The 16,128-nt window shown below is 40.8% G+C and overlaps 1 protein-coding gene across 3 annotated transcripts; it reads right to left on the reverse strand.

Annotated features, from left to right (window-relative positions):
- Window positions 1-375: 375 nt before the first annotated feature.
- Window positions 376-16,081, reverse strand: pkma (pyruvate kinase M1/2a). Of its 3 annotated transcripts, none has more exons than XM_019263800.2 (11): window positions 15,925-16,081; window positions 9,855-10,039; window positions 9,609-9,700; window positions 7,227-7,358; window positions 6,913-7,099; window positions 6,521-6,791; window positions 6,094-6,244; window positions 5,824-5,976; window positions 3,175-3,341; window positions 1,822-2,003; window positions 376-1,686 (listed from the first exon to the last, which is right to left on the reverse strand). In XM_019263800.2, the coding sequence occupies exons 2-11, from the start codon at window positions 10,009-10,011 to the stop codon at window positions 1,580-1,582; spliced, it is 1,599 nt and encodes a 532-aa protein (XP_019119345.1). In that variant the 5' UTR covers window positions 10,012-10,039; window positions 15,925-16,081; the 3' UTR covers window positions 376-1,579. The 3 variants fall into 3 exon arrangements, with proteins under 3 accessions (XP_019119345.1, XP_010736877.2, XP_010736875.2); XM_010738575.3 differs by lacking the exon at window positions 3,175-3,341 and adding an exon at window positions 3,733-3,899; XM_010738573.3 differs by lacking the exon at window positions 3,175-3,341 and adding an exon at window positions 3,733-3,899 and having other exon boundaries at window positions 15,899-16,055.
- Window positions 16,082-16,128: the final 47 nt, after the last annotated feature.

Consider the following 16,128-nt stretch of genomic DNA (forward strand, 5'->3'; position numbering starts at 1 on the left):
TATCAACAAGTTTATGAAATTAGGTGTTAATTAGGTAAAAATGATCAGTATTCTCAACTCCAAGACAGTGGGGGCATGTCCACTAAAAACACGCCCCTCATGGGAACAGTCAAGTAGTAATTTTGAATTTTGTGTCAGTGAGCCACCCTTTAGGCCTGCACAAAAAATCCTAGAACCTCCAACTCCAAATTTCAGCATTTGTTCAAAGTCCTTTTACATGTTTGTAGCAACTATTTTCCAACATATTTAATGTATTTTTAAAGAAATCTCAGAATAGTTCTTTACACACTTTAATGTAAATTTTACTTTGCCATCTACAAACAAACTACAAACAAATGATTTTTCATTATGAAGTAAAACACTTGCAAGGCAGAGTTAAGATAGGTGCTCATCTCTTTTATTGATGGAAATCCAGCCTTTAAGGACAGCTCAGTACACCAGCTAAACATTAGAATACCCCTTTACATTTAGTTAGTTCTTACACTCTAGCGTTACAATTCAAAGCATATTAGACGAATGAAAACGGCTACAGTGGTTCACTAACATAGAAGAAGAAAGACAAGCAGAGGGGTTCTACCCATCACCCACTGGGTTTGAGAGGGACAGACCTCTTTTCAGGTCCCCTGTGAAAAAACCCTAAAAGTGCTCATTCATATCAGTCAACTTTAGTGAACCATACATGGTTCATAAGTGCCAACTTAGATATGATCCAAATGTAAAGGCTTTATGACACATCTAATACACAAATACAGTAACTTGGTCAAACACCTCTGAAGTGGACATCCAAAACTAACATTTCTCTATAGTCAGACAAAATATAAGTAGTATTGGATGCCCAAAAACTTTACCATTCACAAAAGTCAAGTATAATATCGAATGTAACATTGTGTGGAGTAGATTAGGAGTGCAACACTTACAGATACACTTAAATACAGAGAAAAAGCTGGCATTAAGAGAGGACACTTCATACAGACAGCACTACAGAAGGGCCTGTTTGGGTGGGGCGGTGGAGCAAAGGCTGTACTATAGAAGAAGCCCTTTGATTAAGGATGCCACAAGTTTGTTTGTTCTGTCGGCAGAGGAGTGTGATTAGTTAAGTATTCTAGTAGTCAAGGTGCTCTGTGTTAAAAGGGCAGCCTGCCCCACTACTAACCCCACCTAAACAAGAGCCAGTATGCGCATGCACACAGACCAGGATGCATTCACTCTCCGACTGGTTCACTTTTAATAACACAAGTTTTTGAGTGAATAAATACAGCAGTTTCTGGTCAGGGTGTATTAATCTGAGGCCCTGCAGACTGGTTTGATTGAGAGAATCAACGTGAAGGGAATGGAGACGTGAAGTGGAATTGGTACGGATCAAGCCTCCACCCCCACCCAAAACAGCTCTTTGGCCATCAGAAATATATACTCTATAATTTTTTATTTTCTTTGCATTATTGCCTAAATTGTTCAGGGGATGACCTTGTCAGCCTGGATGGTGGATGAAATGGCTGTGAGCTGGAGTGGATTGTGGGGTGGCAAGCTATGAAAGATAGATGAAAGTGGAGGGAGAAAGCAGAGCAGCCCTGTCGGCTGTTCAAGCCACCAGAACCACACGCATGGTGTTGGTGTAACCAGAGCCTGGACGCCAGCCGGTCAAGACGATGACAACATCTCCTTCTTTGAAGAAGCCTCTGACCTTGCCTAGAAATTAAACATGACACATTTTATTAAAATTGTTTATTTAAATTTTCTTACACTATCCACGTGAAGTTTTATGCAGAAAACACTGATTTTCTTGTTCTTCTTCACAAGATACTAAAAACAAAAGATACTTACCCATATCCATGGCAAAGTTGACACGCATGTCGACATCCTCTGCCCACACATCGTGGGCGGGCTTGGTGTAGAGGACGGGGAAGATTCCACGGTACAGGTGGGCTTGGCGAGCTGTCTGGGCGTTACGGGTCACAGCGAGGATGGGGGCACGGGGCCTGTACCTGGAGATCAGGTGGGCGGACCTGCACATACACACACACACAGAAACATACAGCTAAGTATAAAAAACTCCCTCACTTCATTCACATTTGGACTATTTTCATGTTCACAACAGTGTGATAATTAGGGGATAATTAAGATGATTAGGGAGGGAAATGGCTCAACTAATTAAATGCTAAAATACCCATCATGCAAAGTCATGCTTACTGGAACTGCACACAAAATGTGTTTACTCTTTTAAAACTAAGACAATCAGATACTACAGCAATATGTTAGATTGTTTACATGAAGTGCACAGACTAATTCTTTATGCATTCAAAAACAGAATTTGACAGATAAATATTGTATATAACTATACTTTTAATAACATTATTAGCATAATAAATAGTATACTTTGTACATGGAAATTAACTCAATGGATTCTTGGTGGAAGCAATTCCTGTGACTGAAAGTCCTGCGCCACACATACAGGTGATATCAGTTATTCTGGCTGATTCAGACTTCTTAGGTTCAGCAGAGCTCTGGAATGCTCTTCTGCCAAGCTTAACACCATATATTTAGTTAAAACAAATAACAAACAGGTGAAACATCTTGAGTAGACACTATTCTTAGAAGTCTAATCGGCCAAAAAAAAGTGACAACACTAATCATGTGTGTGCAGAGGCTTATAGTCACTCACAGGTGCCCAATCTAAATGTCCACTCTCACACACGCATGACTTTGACATGCACTCCCATTAAACCAGTGAGGTCTTGGAGCTGTCCCACTGTGAAATCAATTCTCTGTGTGACAGAGCTGCAGCAGACTGGCAATTTACAATTTATATCACAGTGGTAGAAAGAATTTTGATGACAGAGAAAGCCAGACAAGATCCCCAAAAAAGTGCTGGTGAGAACAAGTTTACCTGTACTGCATGTAAAGTGTTTAAATGTCACATGAGATTTAATAAAGTAAAGTCTGTGAAGGATGGACTTTAGGACTGGACTAATCATAACCACCGTCATTCTTACAATCTGTCACCATCTCTACCCTCCCCCTATGACACCCACACACACACATACACACACAATCAAAGGAGGAGGGGATCTGTAAGAGCAGATTAGCTGTTTTTCATGAGCTGTGTTGGACAGGTTGTCATGCGACACCTTACCTCCAGAACCAGGAGCATTTCCCCTTTATGCTTCTCTTTCTTACCTCCCAGTCTTGGTAAGAAGAATGATGGCACTAGCGCAGCATTTGAAGGATGCCTCAACGGCACCAACAGCTACTGCCTCTGAAGGGTCTCTGGTCAGTTGGGTGTGTCTCCTCAGCTCCTCAAACAGCTGCCTGTGGAAGGTGGCCGCCTCGGCCTCTCGTGCTATCTGAGCCCAGAGGGACCATGAGGGAAGGGTCGGGGAGTTACTCTCAACCTCACACAACCGCTGCTGCAAGCGGAGTCATTCACACCACTGGGAGTGACCGGCAAATGCGTAGCTAGACTCCAGGTTAAACAAGACATGCTGTTGGTTTAATGATGAACCAATGAAGAGACATCAGTCAAACTTTTGGGTTAAGATATGTGCCTTTGTGTTTTGTCTTTAAATGTGTTGACATGGGTAAAACTCAACCAGCAGTCTGACTAAATCATTTGCCAGCCTCTCCTAGTTACTTCCTCAGTCAGTCCCTGACTGGCCCTACTCTCCCTCTCTCTGACTGCTCAAGTAACGATATCATTGTCCTCCTCAACCTGCCCGGATCGGATATCCTGCCTACCTTCCAGAGCCAGTGAGCACAATGATCCCAGTGGCTAAGCTCTTAAAGGAGGCCTCAACAGCGCCGATTGCAATAGCCTCAGCAGGGTCTTTGCTTTGCGGCGTGGTGCGGCGCAGGTCCTCAAACACCTGCCGGTGGAACATGGCTGCCTCGGCTTCACGAGCAATCTAGCACAAGCGAGGGCATGATGCATCAAGCAGAGGCAGTCCCACACCAGGCACACGCAGATGAAAAATTAGGAAAAAGAGTGGAAGAAAGGAGAAGGGACAGGAACATGGGAACAGAGGGACAATGTTAGAAACACAAGAATAAGATAAAGTCAAGAATAGAAGGGACGGAATGAAAGGACAGGAAGGACAGTGCGTACATGAGGTGTGCAGTTGGTGTGGGGAAACAGGGAAACATTAATGTTAAAACATATCAACAAGTCCAGATTTGACCAGATTTGTTCAGATTATCTTTAAAAAAATGATCATTAATAAAAAAAAAACGGATACAAATAAAATGATAACAGAACAAAATAACGAGCTTGATAAAAATCAAATTACAAAAGAAGTAACAAACAATTCAAAACCTGACTTAAGTCTACTGGGAATTTAAAAAGGGAGCTGGGAGTTAAAATGACAAACACTACACACAAGTGTGAAGACATGGTTACAGACAGTCAAGAAAAGAAAGGTACAAGCACAAAAGGAGTTTTAGAAAGACTGAAGTCAATGAGAAAAAGACAGTGCTTGATCGCAAAAAGAATAGTTCAAGAGGTCTTCTCAATTAATATATTGTTTATACAAGTTGTTGTTTACTTTGGATTGTGAAGCACACCATGCAACTTCAGCATAAGGTCAGTAAAGCTCAAAGACAGGAGCTGCAGCACTGCTGAGTCACTCCTGCATCTGCGTAGCAGAGCAAAAACAGAGTGTACCGGAGAACAGTGGAGGTTAGCCAAGAGAGGCCTGAACAGCAGACAAGACTGCCTTAATTATCCATCCATGCAAGTGATACTAACTGTAATACTGATATAGACTTTCATCAAGATCTAATTAATATCAATATCAGGTCAAAGACATGACATTGTACTTGTATCTGTCCCTTACTGCCAAAAACAGATGTAGCAAATGTAGCAATACAGAAATACATTTTAAACAGTTTTCTAAATCCTTGTTAGTGACTTGTTAGGGATCAATAATTGATTAATCAAAAACAAAGAAAAGCAATAAATGTCTCAACAAATCTGAAGCCCCTATATTTCTATGCTGTTCCTGCTACCTCTTCAGTCTCGTATATGTAGGTAGTTGGGGTGACTCATGCACTGTAAAGCCTTGTTGCCAAAATTGAGTCAATGGATCAGTTTAGGGGAAACCAAGTCAAATGAAGGCTTCGTTAAGAAGAGCAGAACAGTCAATCTGTTAGATGAAAAGGTGCAGGGCATAGACATTTACTTCAGTTTGGGTGGACTCCAACATGTCATTGAGGGGATTAACACTTTTATTTATTTATTTAAAAGTGGAAAACCACTGTCGAACTATCCCAACTGTTTGGATATTATGCAGGAGTTCAGTCATTTAAAACATCTGCACAACTGAAACCAATATCTCAGGGATGTATGAATAAGGGTGTGTCAATTTTGCGCACTGTCAATACCGTTATCTTAAACTGATCAAATGTTTAATAGTGATTAATTGTTCACTGATTATTCATTAGCATACCTAAATGGCAGCAAATAACTAAAAAAAATAAGCAGATGGAGAGATGAATAAAGGATAGGCACTTCCAGTTGACCTAACAGCCCTGCTGACACGTTTTAGCAGCTGTTAGGCCAAATGGAAACAAAAGATGCTGCGTCATTGTGCAGCAGAATAAGAGGTCATAGGAGTTCAGGAGAACAGCAAAAATTAGGAAATAAGAAAGAGTAATCTCCCAGTCTATAATTACAACATGGTTGAAGTTAAAATGATAATTTGTCCATGATTATCCCACAAACAGAATTTCTCCAAATCACCAATCTTTACTTGTTCAAATTATAATGTGTTGATTTTGAGAGTTAATTTTTCTAATCATAACTGTTGTTATATTTAATATACATTAACTCACCATGTGCTGTGTGCGTACTGCCTCCAGAGGATAATCTCCCTTGGCAGTCTCTCCGCTCAGCATGATGCAGTCAGCTCCATCCAACACTGCGTTGGCTACGTCACTGCCCTCGGCACGTGTAGGTCTGGGCTTCTTGATCATGCTTTCCAACATCTGAATACACAAATCGCAGACTTTTTGAGTGGTAGATACTAATACACAGAAGTTGTCCAATACTCCTGAAGGAAATAAAATTGTTGAAATGCAGCGTGTCCTTTTCTTTTATCTAACCTGAGTGGCACATGTGATTGGTTTGCCAGCTTTGTTGCAGCGACCGATCATCATCTTCTGGGCTAGGAAGACCTTCTCTGTGGGGATCTCAATTCCCAGGTCACCACGGGCAACCATGATGCCATCACTGGCCTCCATGATCTCATCAAATCTGCACAGAATTTTTTATTTTTTTTTAACAACATAACAAAGAGGTTAACAGTTTTGAGGCCTTATAAAAGAGGCGAGTTCATAAAACTCAGCTTTTCACAGCTTGAACTTCATAAGATACAAGAATTCATATATATGGTTTTATTGCTCAGCCAAGTGAGGAACAAATAAAATGAGATCAAAAACAAATGTACAGCATAAATATAGCATGATGTAAATAAAAGGTCTAAAAAAAAAAGAAAAAGATAAAAAACACTTCATCCACACAAACACACACCTGCGCACACCCTCGTGGTTCTCGAGCTTGCTGATGATCTTAATCTCTTTGCCTTTCTCTCCCAACACTGCTCTGACAGCGTGTACGTCTGCCGCTTTGCGGATGAAGGAGGCAAACACCATGTCAACTCCATGATCCACACCGAACTGAAGGTCCTGGATGTCCTTTTCTGAAACAGCAGGCAGGTCTACAGCAGCACCGGGGAGGTTCACTCCCTTCTTGCTTCCCAGGGTGCCACCGTTCTCAATCTCGCAAATAAGGAAACCAGAACCTGGATAGATGAAAAATATGAATGGGCTGAGGACTTTCACTGGGTATTGATACAAAGCTGTGTGTTCTAAATATTCTTAAGGGTCAAAAGAAGTTTTATGGTTTGCTACTCCTCCACTCACCAATCTCCTTGACCTGCAGGGATATGAGTCCATCGTCAATGTAGATCTTGCTGCCAACTTCCACCACATTGGTAATGTTCTTGTAGTCGAGCCAGAGGAGTTCCTCACTGCAGTTTTCCTGGTGAGCATCATCCAAGGTGATCTTGATCATGTTGCCTTTCTTCAGCTCCACCTCGGCTGTGCCGCTCTGTCAAATCATTGCCACACATAATTTTATGATCTTTTTGGTTAGTTTTCATGCAAAATGTACTGTATTGTGACACAGTAAAGACTACTGATGTTTAGAATGAAAACAGGTAAATAAATAAACTCACTCCCTGAATGAGGCCAGTCCTGATCTCTGGGCCCTTGGTGTCCAGGGCAATGCCAATGGGCCTGTACTGAATACTGCCGGGCTCGAAGCTCTCACATGCCTCACGGATGTTCTTGATGGTCTCTGAATGATACTACAGAAAGCAATAGGAAGAAGCGTTAACCGAAAACATTAAGCACGACACTGTACTATACAGTGATTGATATCTGAACAATCTTCTGCAATCAAACACATTAAAGTGAAAATACATTTAACAGAGGCACTGGTATTGGAGTTAGAGTAAATTATAGGTTTTATCAGGCCAGGATAATTGAAAGATAAGGTGCGTTTGACAACTCACACAGTCATAAACATGAGTCATAGTGTCAGCATCACACAAGGGTCATCTAGTTCTTTCAGTTTATGTTGAAATGCCTTATGAACGAAGCATCCTTAAATATTACTAAATAAGTATTGTAAAAGTAGAAATATACAGATACAGAATGCCACTGTAAGTAGGAATTCTTGTTCATATGAGCACACATCGTCCCTTGTTATGAAACCTCAAGCACCATCTGCTGAGACTGTTTTTTACGTCAAAGTTATGAGAATGTTAGCCGAGGAAGTGCAGGAAGAAATTCACAAGTGAAGTCAGCTTTGAACAATAGACACAATAAAACCAAACGTCTAAATCATATCACAATTAGAAATGTAAACAGACTTCAAATAGACTAGTGTGAAACTAGATTTGAATGGAGGAGGAGAACAATAAGGGTGAACTTTTGCAGAGGAAATGTTGATGACCTTGACTCTAAAAGGCTCTGGGAGACGAAAACTTTCCAGAAATTCTGCACTGTCACATGACCGATGCCATCTTTGCCCATTAGTGGAGGTTAGAGAACAAACTGTACAGTGTTTGTGGCTCTGGAGATGGCTGTCAGCTGTGCATGGCTTATGCTGTAACCAGACCTTTCAGTAATAACTTAAGTGGCAGGTAATCACATTGACAGCACACTGAGCTACAACAAACTCACTGCACGGTGATTAAAAGAAAACCTGGATCGTCTCCCCATCCGTAAAAGAAAGAACATAGACACTAATGTTTTATGCCAATGCTACAGCTGAGTGTTGACTGTATGTGCATAGGTCAGGGTGCATAATTACATTTTCTACATAATGTAAATTGAAATGCCAGTTCATGTTAGTCTAGTCAGTTAGTTATCATTTGAATCAACATTACTCATACTGTTTTGTGACTTCTTGGATTTGCAACAAAATCTTTAGATAGATTACTTTAGATAAAGGTGGATTGACCTTGGTGTGTACACACACTAGAAGTCTAGGTGTGCTGAAGAGATAAAGGCAGGGTAGGACGCAACATATGATGCATTTATAGTACACCACACCAACAACTGGTGCTAACAACAAACCTGGTTTCTTTTATCGTTCTCCCTCTCACTAACCTTCAGTCTTGACGCACAAACCATAGACACTTTTTACTGAGGAGAACTTCAAAATATTGCAAACTTATTTTTATTTACCTAAACAAAATTTTCAAAATGTTCAAAACTGCACCTGTTTGCATCACTTTAAGTGTGCTCACCTGGACTAACTGCTTGGTTTTATGAAAAAAAGCTGGTGGCAGTCAGCCAGTGTCTCTCGGCCGTGGTTTCCACTGCTTGGGTACAAAAATAAATTTCCTTTCTTGAGCTGGCTTGGGGCATTAATGTAATCCACCTGACCACGTTTTTGTTTTTTTGACCTGATCAATAAATTCACATAGAAGTGATTATAACTTACCTGTTTTGACAGATAACAGAATAATTAACTAATTCTCTTGTCTGTTTTTAAGATAATGAATATAGACAAACCTGTTGGATTTTTGACTCTTCCATTTTAATGTTAACTTAAAAGTTTACTTTGGCTCTTACTTGTGGGACTTTCGGGTGAGATCTGCAGCTAGTAAGCCCCTTTGTTCTTATGTTTTATCATCTATACTATTAATACTTTACAGAGCATGTGCCATGTATGACACACAGACATACTATTTTGTCCTATTCTTGCTGGCTATCCTAGTCTTGCTTAAAGTGCCAAGCTGATTGCAGTTCATAATGAATTACGTGCTTTTTCACTGTAAGCATTGTTGACTCTCTGCTTTCACCATATATTTTATGCAAAGAGTTGTCTACACTGCTTAAAGAGCTAAAAAAAAAGCTAGACGAGAAAAAGCACAGACTGCCACAAAGATCAATATATACCAACCAATACCATTCTGTGATAAAGCACAGCACCATGTTTAATGGAAATTATCAGCACAGTTTAAACGTGACTTTCAACAATGTGATCAGATAGCTTTACCTGCCCCACTCATTTACCCAGTTGACAGAATTGAGGAAAGACCCACCTCGTGTGAACCATGGGAGAAGTTCAAGCGAGCAATGTTCATTCCAGACTTGATCATCTCCTTCAGCATATCTACAGAACGGGAGGCTGGCCCTGCAAGCAATTATTGAAAAAAAAAAGACTTAGCATAACTTCTTAAATGTTAAATTTATTCACATTTACTAAATCAGGTATAGTAAGTTTCAGTTTCTGTGCCGGGATTCTTTTCATCTTGTGACTAAAATGTTAAGCAATAGTATTGACCAACCAATGGTGCAGATGATGCCAGTGTTGCGTGCGGTGGTGGGCTCGGAGTCAATGTCCAGCAGGCACATGTGTTCCAGGAAGGTGTCAGCCATGGCAGCGTTGAGCTGCTGTGTCTGGATGAAGGCAGAGCCCATGTCTGCAGACTTTGGATGAGGCATAGTATTTGATGGTGTAGCTGTAGAAATCCTACAAAAAAACAAAAAAAAGGTAAAGAAAATTAACAGAGTGACAGCAAATAGCAGCTTTATTCAGTTGACTGCTATTGTCCAAGCATCTGTGACTTTTTTCAAAAGTTCCCAGCCATTTTTAAAAAGTAACTGAATCAAACTGATTTTTTATTTTTATCTTAAAACAGCATTTGGTTGTTAGCTAGAACTAATCTATCACTGTTGTTGTATAACCCAATTGGCTGGAAGATCTACAGTGAAGCGATTTCCTAAGTTGTCACATGAATGGCAATGTGTCTGTACTACTAAGTGTCCATAGCAACATATTGTTCCCAATCCTGCTGTGTAGCTAACCTTCTGGTAATTAAGTCAAAGGAAAGGAGAATGTCCAAGTGTCCCTGCACACCTATTGTTACAAGAATTTTAAAGAAAAACTCTTGAATAAGGAAGACTGGATTCAAAGTTAAGTTTAAGTTAAATTTATTATTCTTGTACAAGAAGGAGCGTTTAACAATGCAACACACAAAAGGGTTACAGAGAAAAAGCACCCTGAGGAGCTCTGTCAGTTGGTTCTCATACCATTTTCTTAAAATGGGCTGTCTCAGGAATCTGTGACAATTTCCTTTTTGGTTTCCTGCTTAGTAATGAACATTGTGTTTCTTGTCCAAAATGACACTTCCTCTAACCTGTCTCTCTTTTACTATTTTTTAAATTATCTCTCCCTGCCAGCCTCAGTAAACACATGCTAGATAAGGGGAGTGGACGAGATATGCAAAAGACAGAAAACACACACACTCCCTATAAGAGTTAAAACACCTGCACCCCAGTATACTCCTAATTTTTATAACACCTATCTCTAACTAACCTCAGGCACCAAAACCAAGGACAATAAAGACTAAGATTAGTCTTATCACCACAGCAATTCTAAAATAATGGGTATTGTGAGCTAAATCTGTGCAAGACTGTCTTTTCTTGAGTTAGTATTTGCCTTTCAGGTTGCACAATCAGCAGCTCATACAGTGGATAAATGTCAACTGTGAAAACAAACACTCCACTCTTTCAGGTCGCTTTTTTTGTTTGTTTACAGTTTGATGCATGAATGTAGATTAGACATGCAAAGGAACATGCACTGCATGCATACTCTATACTGTGAGTGGAGTAGTATAGCTTAGTGAGCTGCTCCACCATATTGTACATTCTGTCCCGCTCCCCACCCACTTCTCCCCGAGTCACCCATGGCAACGACACCGTCGCGAAGCTCATTTACATGGTTAGAATTGCTAAGCTTTCTCACTCCTTTCTGACCAGAAAAGGGCCAACATACTGAATATTGTACATGGTAACACAGAAGAGAAAAATGCACTCATAAATTGATTAATACAGTCATGTACACAGGATGTCCAAGACACTTGCCCCCCCCTCCCCTTCAGTCTATCCATGACAGAATTATTAGACCTGTAAATGCATTAACATAAGGCATGTTTCAACAAACAGCCAACATGATCGGTTTATCTGAGCAGGGTGTAGTGTTTCTGCACTATAATGATGAGGAATGTTGCTTCTATGGCTCTGGTTGCTCTGGTTACATAACTAAATAAAGCACAGCTGACTGACGCCGAAAGGCCTGGTTGAACAGTCAATCTGGTAGCACCTCTTTAGGGTTGCGGTGGGGCTGGAGGTACGGTACACCCTGGACAAGTCGCCAGCTTATCGCAGGACACATAGAGAACCATTCACACTAACTTAACGTGCAAGAGGTTCACAGGTGTGTAGTTCATAGAACAGACCAAGAACCCAGTGTACAAATGTATCCCTAAATTATAAGGTGCCAACTCGAGGCAACAATCCAAACCATCCAGAGGGGAGATTAAGTTTCCACAGTTTAAATTATAAATTAAAGTGCATTTCAACAAAGGACACTCTCACTAGTTGTTTCTTTGGCAGAACAATAGGACAACAAACTGATATCCCATTAAAGGAACAACCACCTCATCCTTTTCTGATTTCCCTCTACACATAGGAAGCAATGTCCTGAATTACCAACCCTGAGCATGTGGTCCAAAAGTTGAGTCTACAATGTTCAGCGTTGGACACTGAATATCAGCTACAATAGAAATAATTCCATCTATAACAGAACAGACTACAAAAGCTGGCAGTGTACACAGAGGAGAGGTGGAAAATAGACAGAGGATGGCAAATTATAAATGGGGAATGTGCAAGTGGGGGTGGTGCAACTGCCACTAAAGACGCATTCATGGAGGAAAATGAGTATCAGTGATGGTCTGACTTCCTCTTACTCATCACATTCTAATTATGCATCATGGTGAGGGATTCCAGGCAGAGCCACTATACCAACACACCCCCTTCAACAGGAGCTCTTGATGATGATGTAACACTCAAGTCAATGGGGTAGACCAGTGCTCTACGTGAGCGCAGTCACATCACACTACTGCAACACACAACCATGAAGGGGCTGGACGCAGAAGTGGGCTGAACCACAGGGAAAGACTGCAGAGGGGAGAAGAGATTTTGAAATGCTACTGTAGAGTGATGATTTTTTAAAAAGAATTTCTTCTTTTTTTTATCATTTGTTTTAAAATTGAATTAAAAATGAATGCTACACTGGCATTTCTTTCACATACTGTTCACATGGATAGTACAATAGCAAGAGAGGACCATTCCAAGATCCATAAATGAAATGAAAGTAAATGATTTCACTGAAGAATGAAAAGGGACAATGAACTATCTAGACATGCAAATGGAGGCCATCTGGTAAAACACCTTTTTAACTGGTACTGGTCCATGACCAATATAGATACCACAGCTTCACATTTTTACGCAATTCTAAAGACAATGCAATACTGACAGTTGAAACTTCAAAACTGAAAGGGGATGCACTTTTGTCTTAAAGGGGAGGTCCCCTTAGAGGGCGTTTTGCTATCCGAAGACAGACAAAATGCTTATGCTTTGTGTCTGATACTGTCCCCTTTCTTCACTGCTTTTCCTTTTGAATCACAATTTTCCTCTCAATTCCAGCAAGTCTCATTAAGGGATTACTAATTCTTTTACTGTGTTATGTTAATGTCTGTTTCAGCAGCTTTCAGGATTTGAAATGTGCATCCACAACAAATCTGCTCAATGTCTCTGCATTACTGTCATAAGGTCGAATTTCATTAGCAAACAAGTCATAGTCTGTATCTTTGTCATGTCAAAGAAATGTCATTTTCATGTAACTCAACCTCAAATACTGCCTGTATCCTCACGTGAGGTGATATTTTTGGTGCCATCCGAGGGAATATGGCCAGTAAAAGAAACATGATCTCCTGATGTAACATTTGAAAATCAAGTTATGACTATCCTTTCCTGCGGTAATGATTCGGTCTGTCTGAATCAGCCTGCCTGGTTGTTAGGGAAAGATAAAAATTAAAAAAAACCCACTATTGACCGGCTGGATAGCATATCTGACCCCAAGACAGTCATGCCAGGCCACAAGCCAACAAAAGCCATAGTAACCCTGACACAGATGCAGGGCTAACTTTAGAGCTGGGTGCTAATAATCCTTTCCAATCCCTTCCAACGTCTTGCTTCGTAACATACTCTTCTGGTGTCACATGCTCTTAGTCACCATCTTTTCTATCCGCCTTTCCAAACTGTTTCCTTATCATTTATCTGTGTATAACTCACCTGGGCAATCATTAGCAGCAATAATAATAGCAGAAGCGGTGACATGACATTTAGTATCATCTATTGCCAATATGACGTAACAAGTTGGCTCACATGGACAGTAAATCAGTCACAGTCACCCAACCAAGGCACCATTTGCAGGTTGCACTACATACCCCCAGTAGGTCTTCCTGTTCCTCCTGGGGACAAACAGGCACGTTACTACCAACGACCTCTGCAACAACCCCAGTGTGTTGGGGCCTCCAATTCCAAATAGCGAACTTCTCCCTGAAATAGCAGTCCAAGCAGAACTGACCGTTCCTGGGCGTGAGCAGGTGTACGACACTTTCAGGAGCTCAAGAGTAAATCCCTTCATTGAGGATAAAGGACATGGAGAGGGCCTGCGGTGACCAAGCAATCGGTATGATCTGATACAGTGGACATACATGAGGCTTCCACTACGACACACCAGAGCAGTGTCAAACCAATGTTACTACCAGCCTACGTCATACAACGCCCCAGGTCTAAAAACGAAGTCCTGGCTAATAATAACGCACAGCATGTCTGTTTGTAGAAATCTAATACCAAGAATGTATGACGATGCCTACACTATACGACTGTAAACTCCAAAACAAACCTTAGATAGGGGACTGCATGGGTTTAAGTTAATAAAAAGTACAAAATGATGTGCAATGCATTTCAAATCTACACACTATACCATGCCAAACATGTTTTGGTATAGCATTTTTAGTCACATGAAGAGTTTTGTCAGAAGCAATACCCATAGTGATTCTCCCCATGGCTCTGTGTAGCATTAGTCCAAAAACATGCAGGAAGGGACTGCATGGGAGCAGTGCCAGCTGCAAAACAAAAAAGCCTATTGCACTGTATTGACCAGCAGCTCAACTGCAACTGAATTACTTTACCCCAACAGCAGGTCAAGGACAGAAAAATAGCAGTTTCATCATCCATCCATGCAGTAGCTTGTAAACTCTATGATCAATTATGATCTTTGCAAATGGCTGTTTAGTGGCTCGAGTGATTGTTACAGTAGAAAAAAACATCAACAGTCACAGATAAAATTACAATTTAATCATATATTCTTACATGCTGTTGTTTATTTCACAAGTAATTCATATCCTACATGTCATATAAGACAAAAAAATATGAGAATGCACGGTAACATACACCTGCCTGTCATCTGCTGATGCACAATTCACAGCAGTCACATAGAGAACTAAAAGCCATAAATACCAGCAGCCTAGACGGGGAGGGTGACTTGCCTTCCTGCCTGTGTATTCAGTGTCAACAAGGCCTATTACATGTGGCATCACTGCAGCAAGCTACTGCGGTGAAGGTGCTACGGTGTGCACGTTTCAAACTACGTCCTAAGATCGGTTATTTCCTACAACTTGATGGAGAGATCCGGGTTTATTTTAAGTGTTTCTGGTGAAATATGGCAGGAAATGGATGAACGTGATGAATTTACGCACCGACTGTGATATATACCACGACTGCCATGTCAAGGAATACGACGCTAACACATGACTCTTATAGTTTTAGCTTCAGTGCATTAATGGCACTAGTTAAAAGCTGTGTTTTCTTACATAAAGTTGTTATCTTACATAAAGTATACAGTGCAGACGATGCGCTAGAGGTCACGTTCTCATCCTGCGTCACATTTTCCTGCTGTGGCTACATCACAGAGTCTGACCAATGAGAGGCCGAGAACACGGAGCGACCACACCCACAGCGGGAGGCAACAGGAAGCGACTCCTCAACACTTCATGCATCACGTTTTTTATTTCAACATTTCAGATATATTTAAGGGATTCAACAAGATACCACCGTGTTAGCGGTTAGTAACAAGTAAGATATCATCGGTTCACGGTCATATTTATTTAGTTTATCTAGATATAAGCTCCGTTTTAAAAAACCATAACGTTGTTGAAGACATACCAAAACACACACAGCATGACAGACTCAAAGTTAACATTAATCACATATTATGTTCAAATGTAAAGGCGGTTTAAAACTTGGTTTCGAGATTCAAAAAAGCTGAAAGCTAAAGAGTGGAAACGAGCCACTTGTGACTCACACATCCACGGACTCGCGTGATGTAGGTACAGATACAATACCAAATAGTTAAGAAGGTAGTAACGTGACAACGCGAGTGTCCGCTAAGTTATAAAAGCCACTTCAGAGGATATATTACCTGCGGTCTCTGCTGAAGATACCCACCTTTGTGCTGCTGTGCGAGTAGACTGCTCGGACTGATGTGACCGGCGTTACAGTGAGAGCAGCTTAAGGTGATCTTGCTACTCCCCTTACTCTACGGAACTACTTTCTCGGGATGCTGAAACGTATCCTTCCGAGTGAATATAGACAGATAGAAATGTATACATAATATTTAACGCACTTATACCAACATAGTTCATCACACAC

The sequence above is a fragment of the Larimichthys crocea genome, chromosome VIII (genome assembly GCF_000972845.2).
Source record: "Larimichthys crocea isolate SSNF chromosome VIII, L_crocea_2.0, whole genome shotgun sequence".
NCBI lineage: Eukaryota > Metazoa > Chordata > Actinopteri > Sciaenidae > Larimichthys > Larimichthys crocea.

What these genes read in the sequence shown, in the direction of transcription:
- pkma (XM_019263800.2), bottom strand. Translation starts at nt 10,011, where the DNA reads ATGCCTCATCCAAAGTCTGCAGACATGGGCTCTGCCTTCATCCAGACA. An exon ending in TGGCATCATCTGCACCATTG is followed by an intron (nt 9,701 to 9,854) that starts GTTGGTCAATAC and finishes AATTGCTTGCAG; the next exon opens with GGCCAGCCTCCCGTTCTGTA. An exon ending in CTTCTTACCAAGACTGGGAG is followed by an intron (nt 2,004 to 3,174) that starts GTAAGAAAGAGA and finishes GTGTATGTGCAG; the next exon opens with GTCCGCCCACCTGATCTCCA.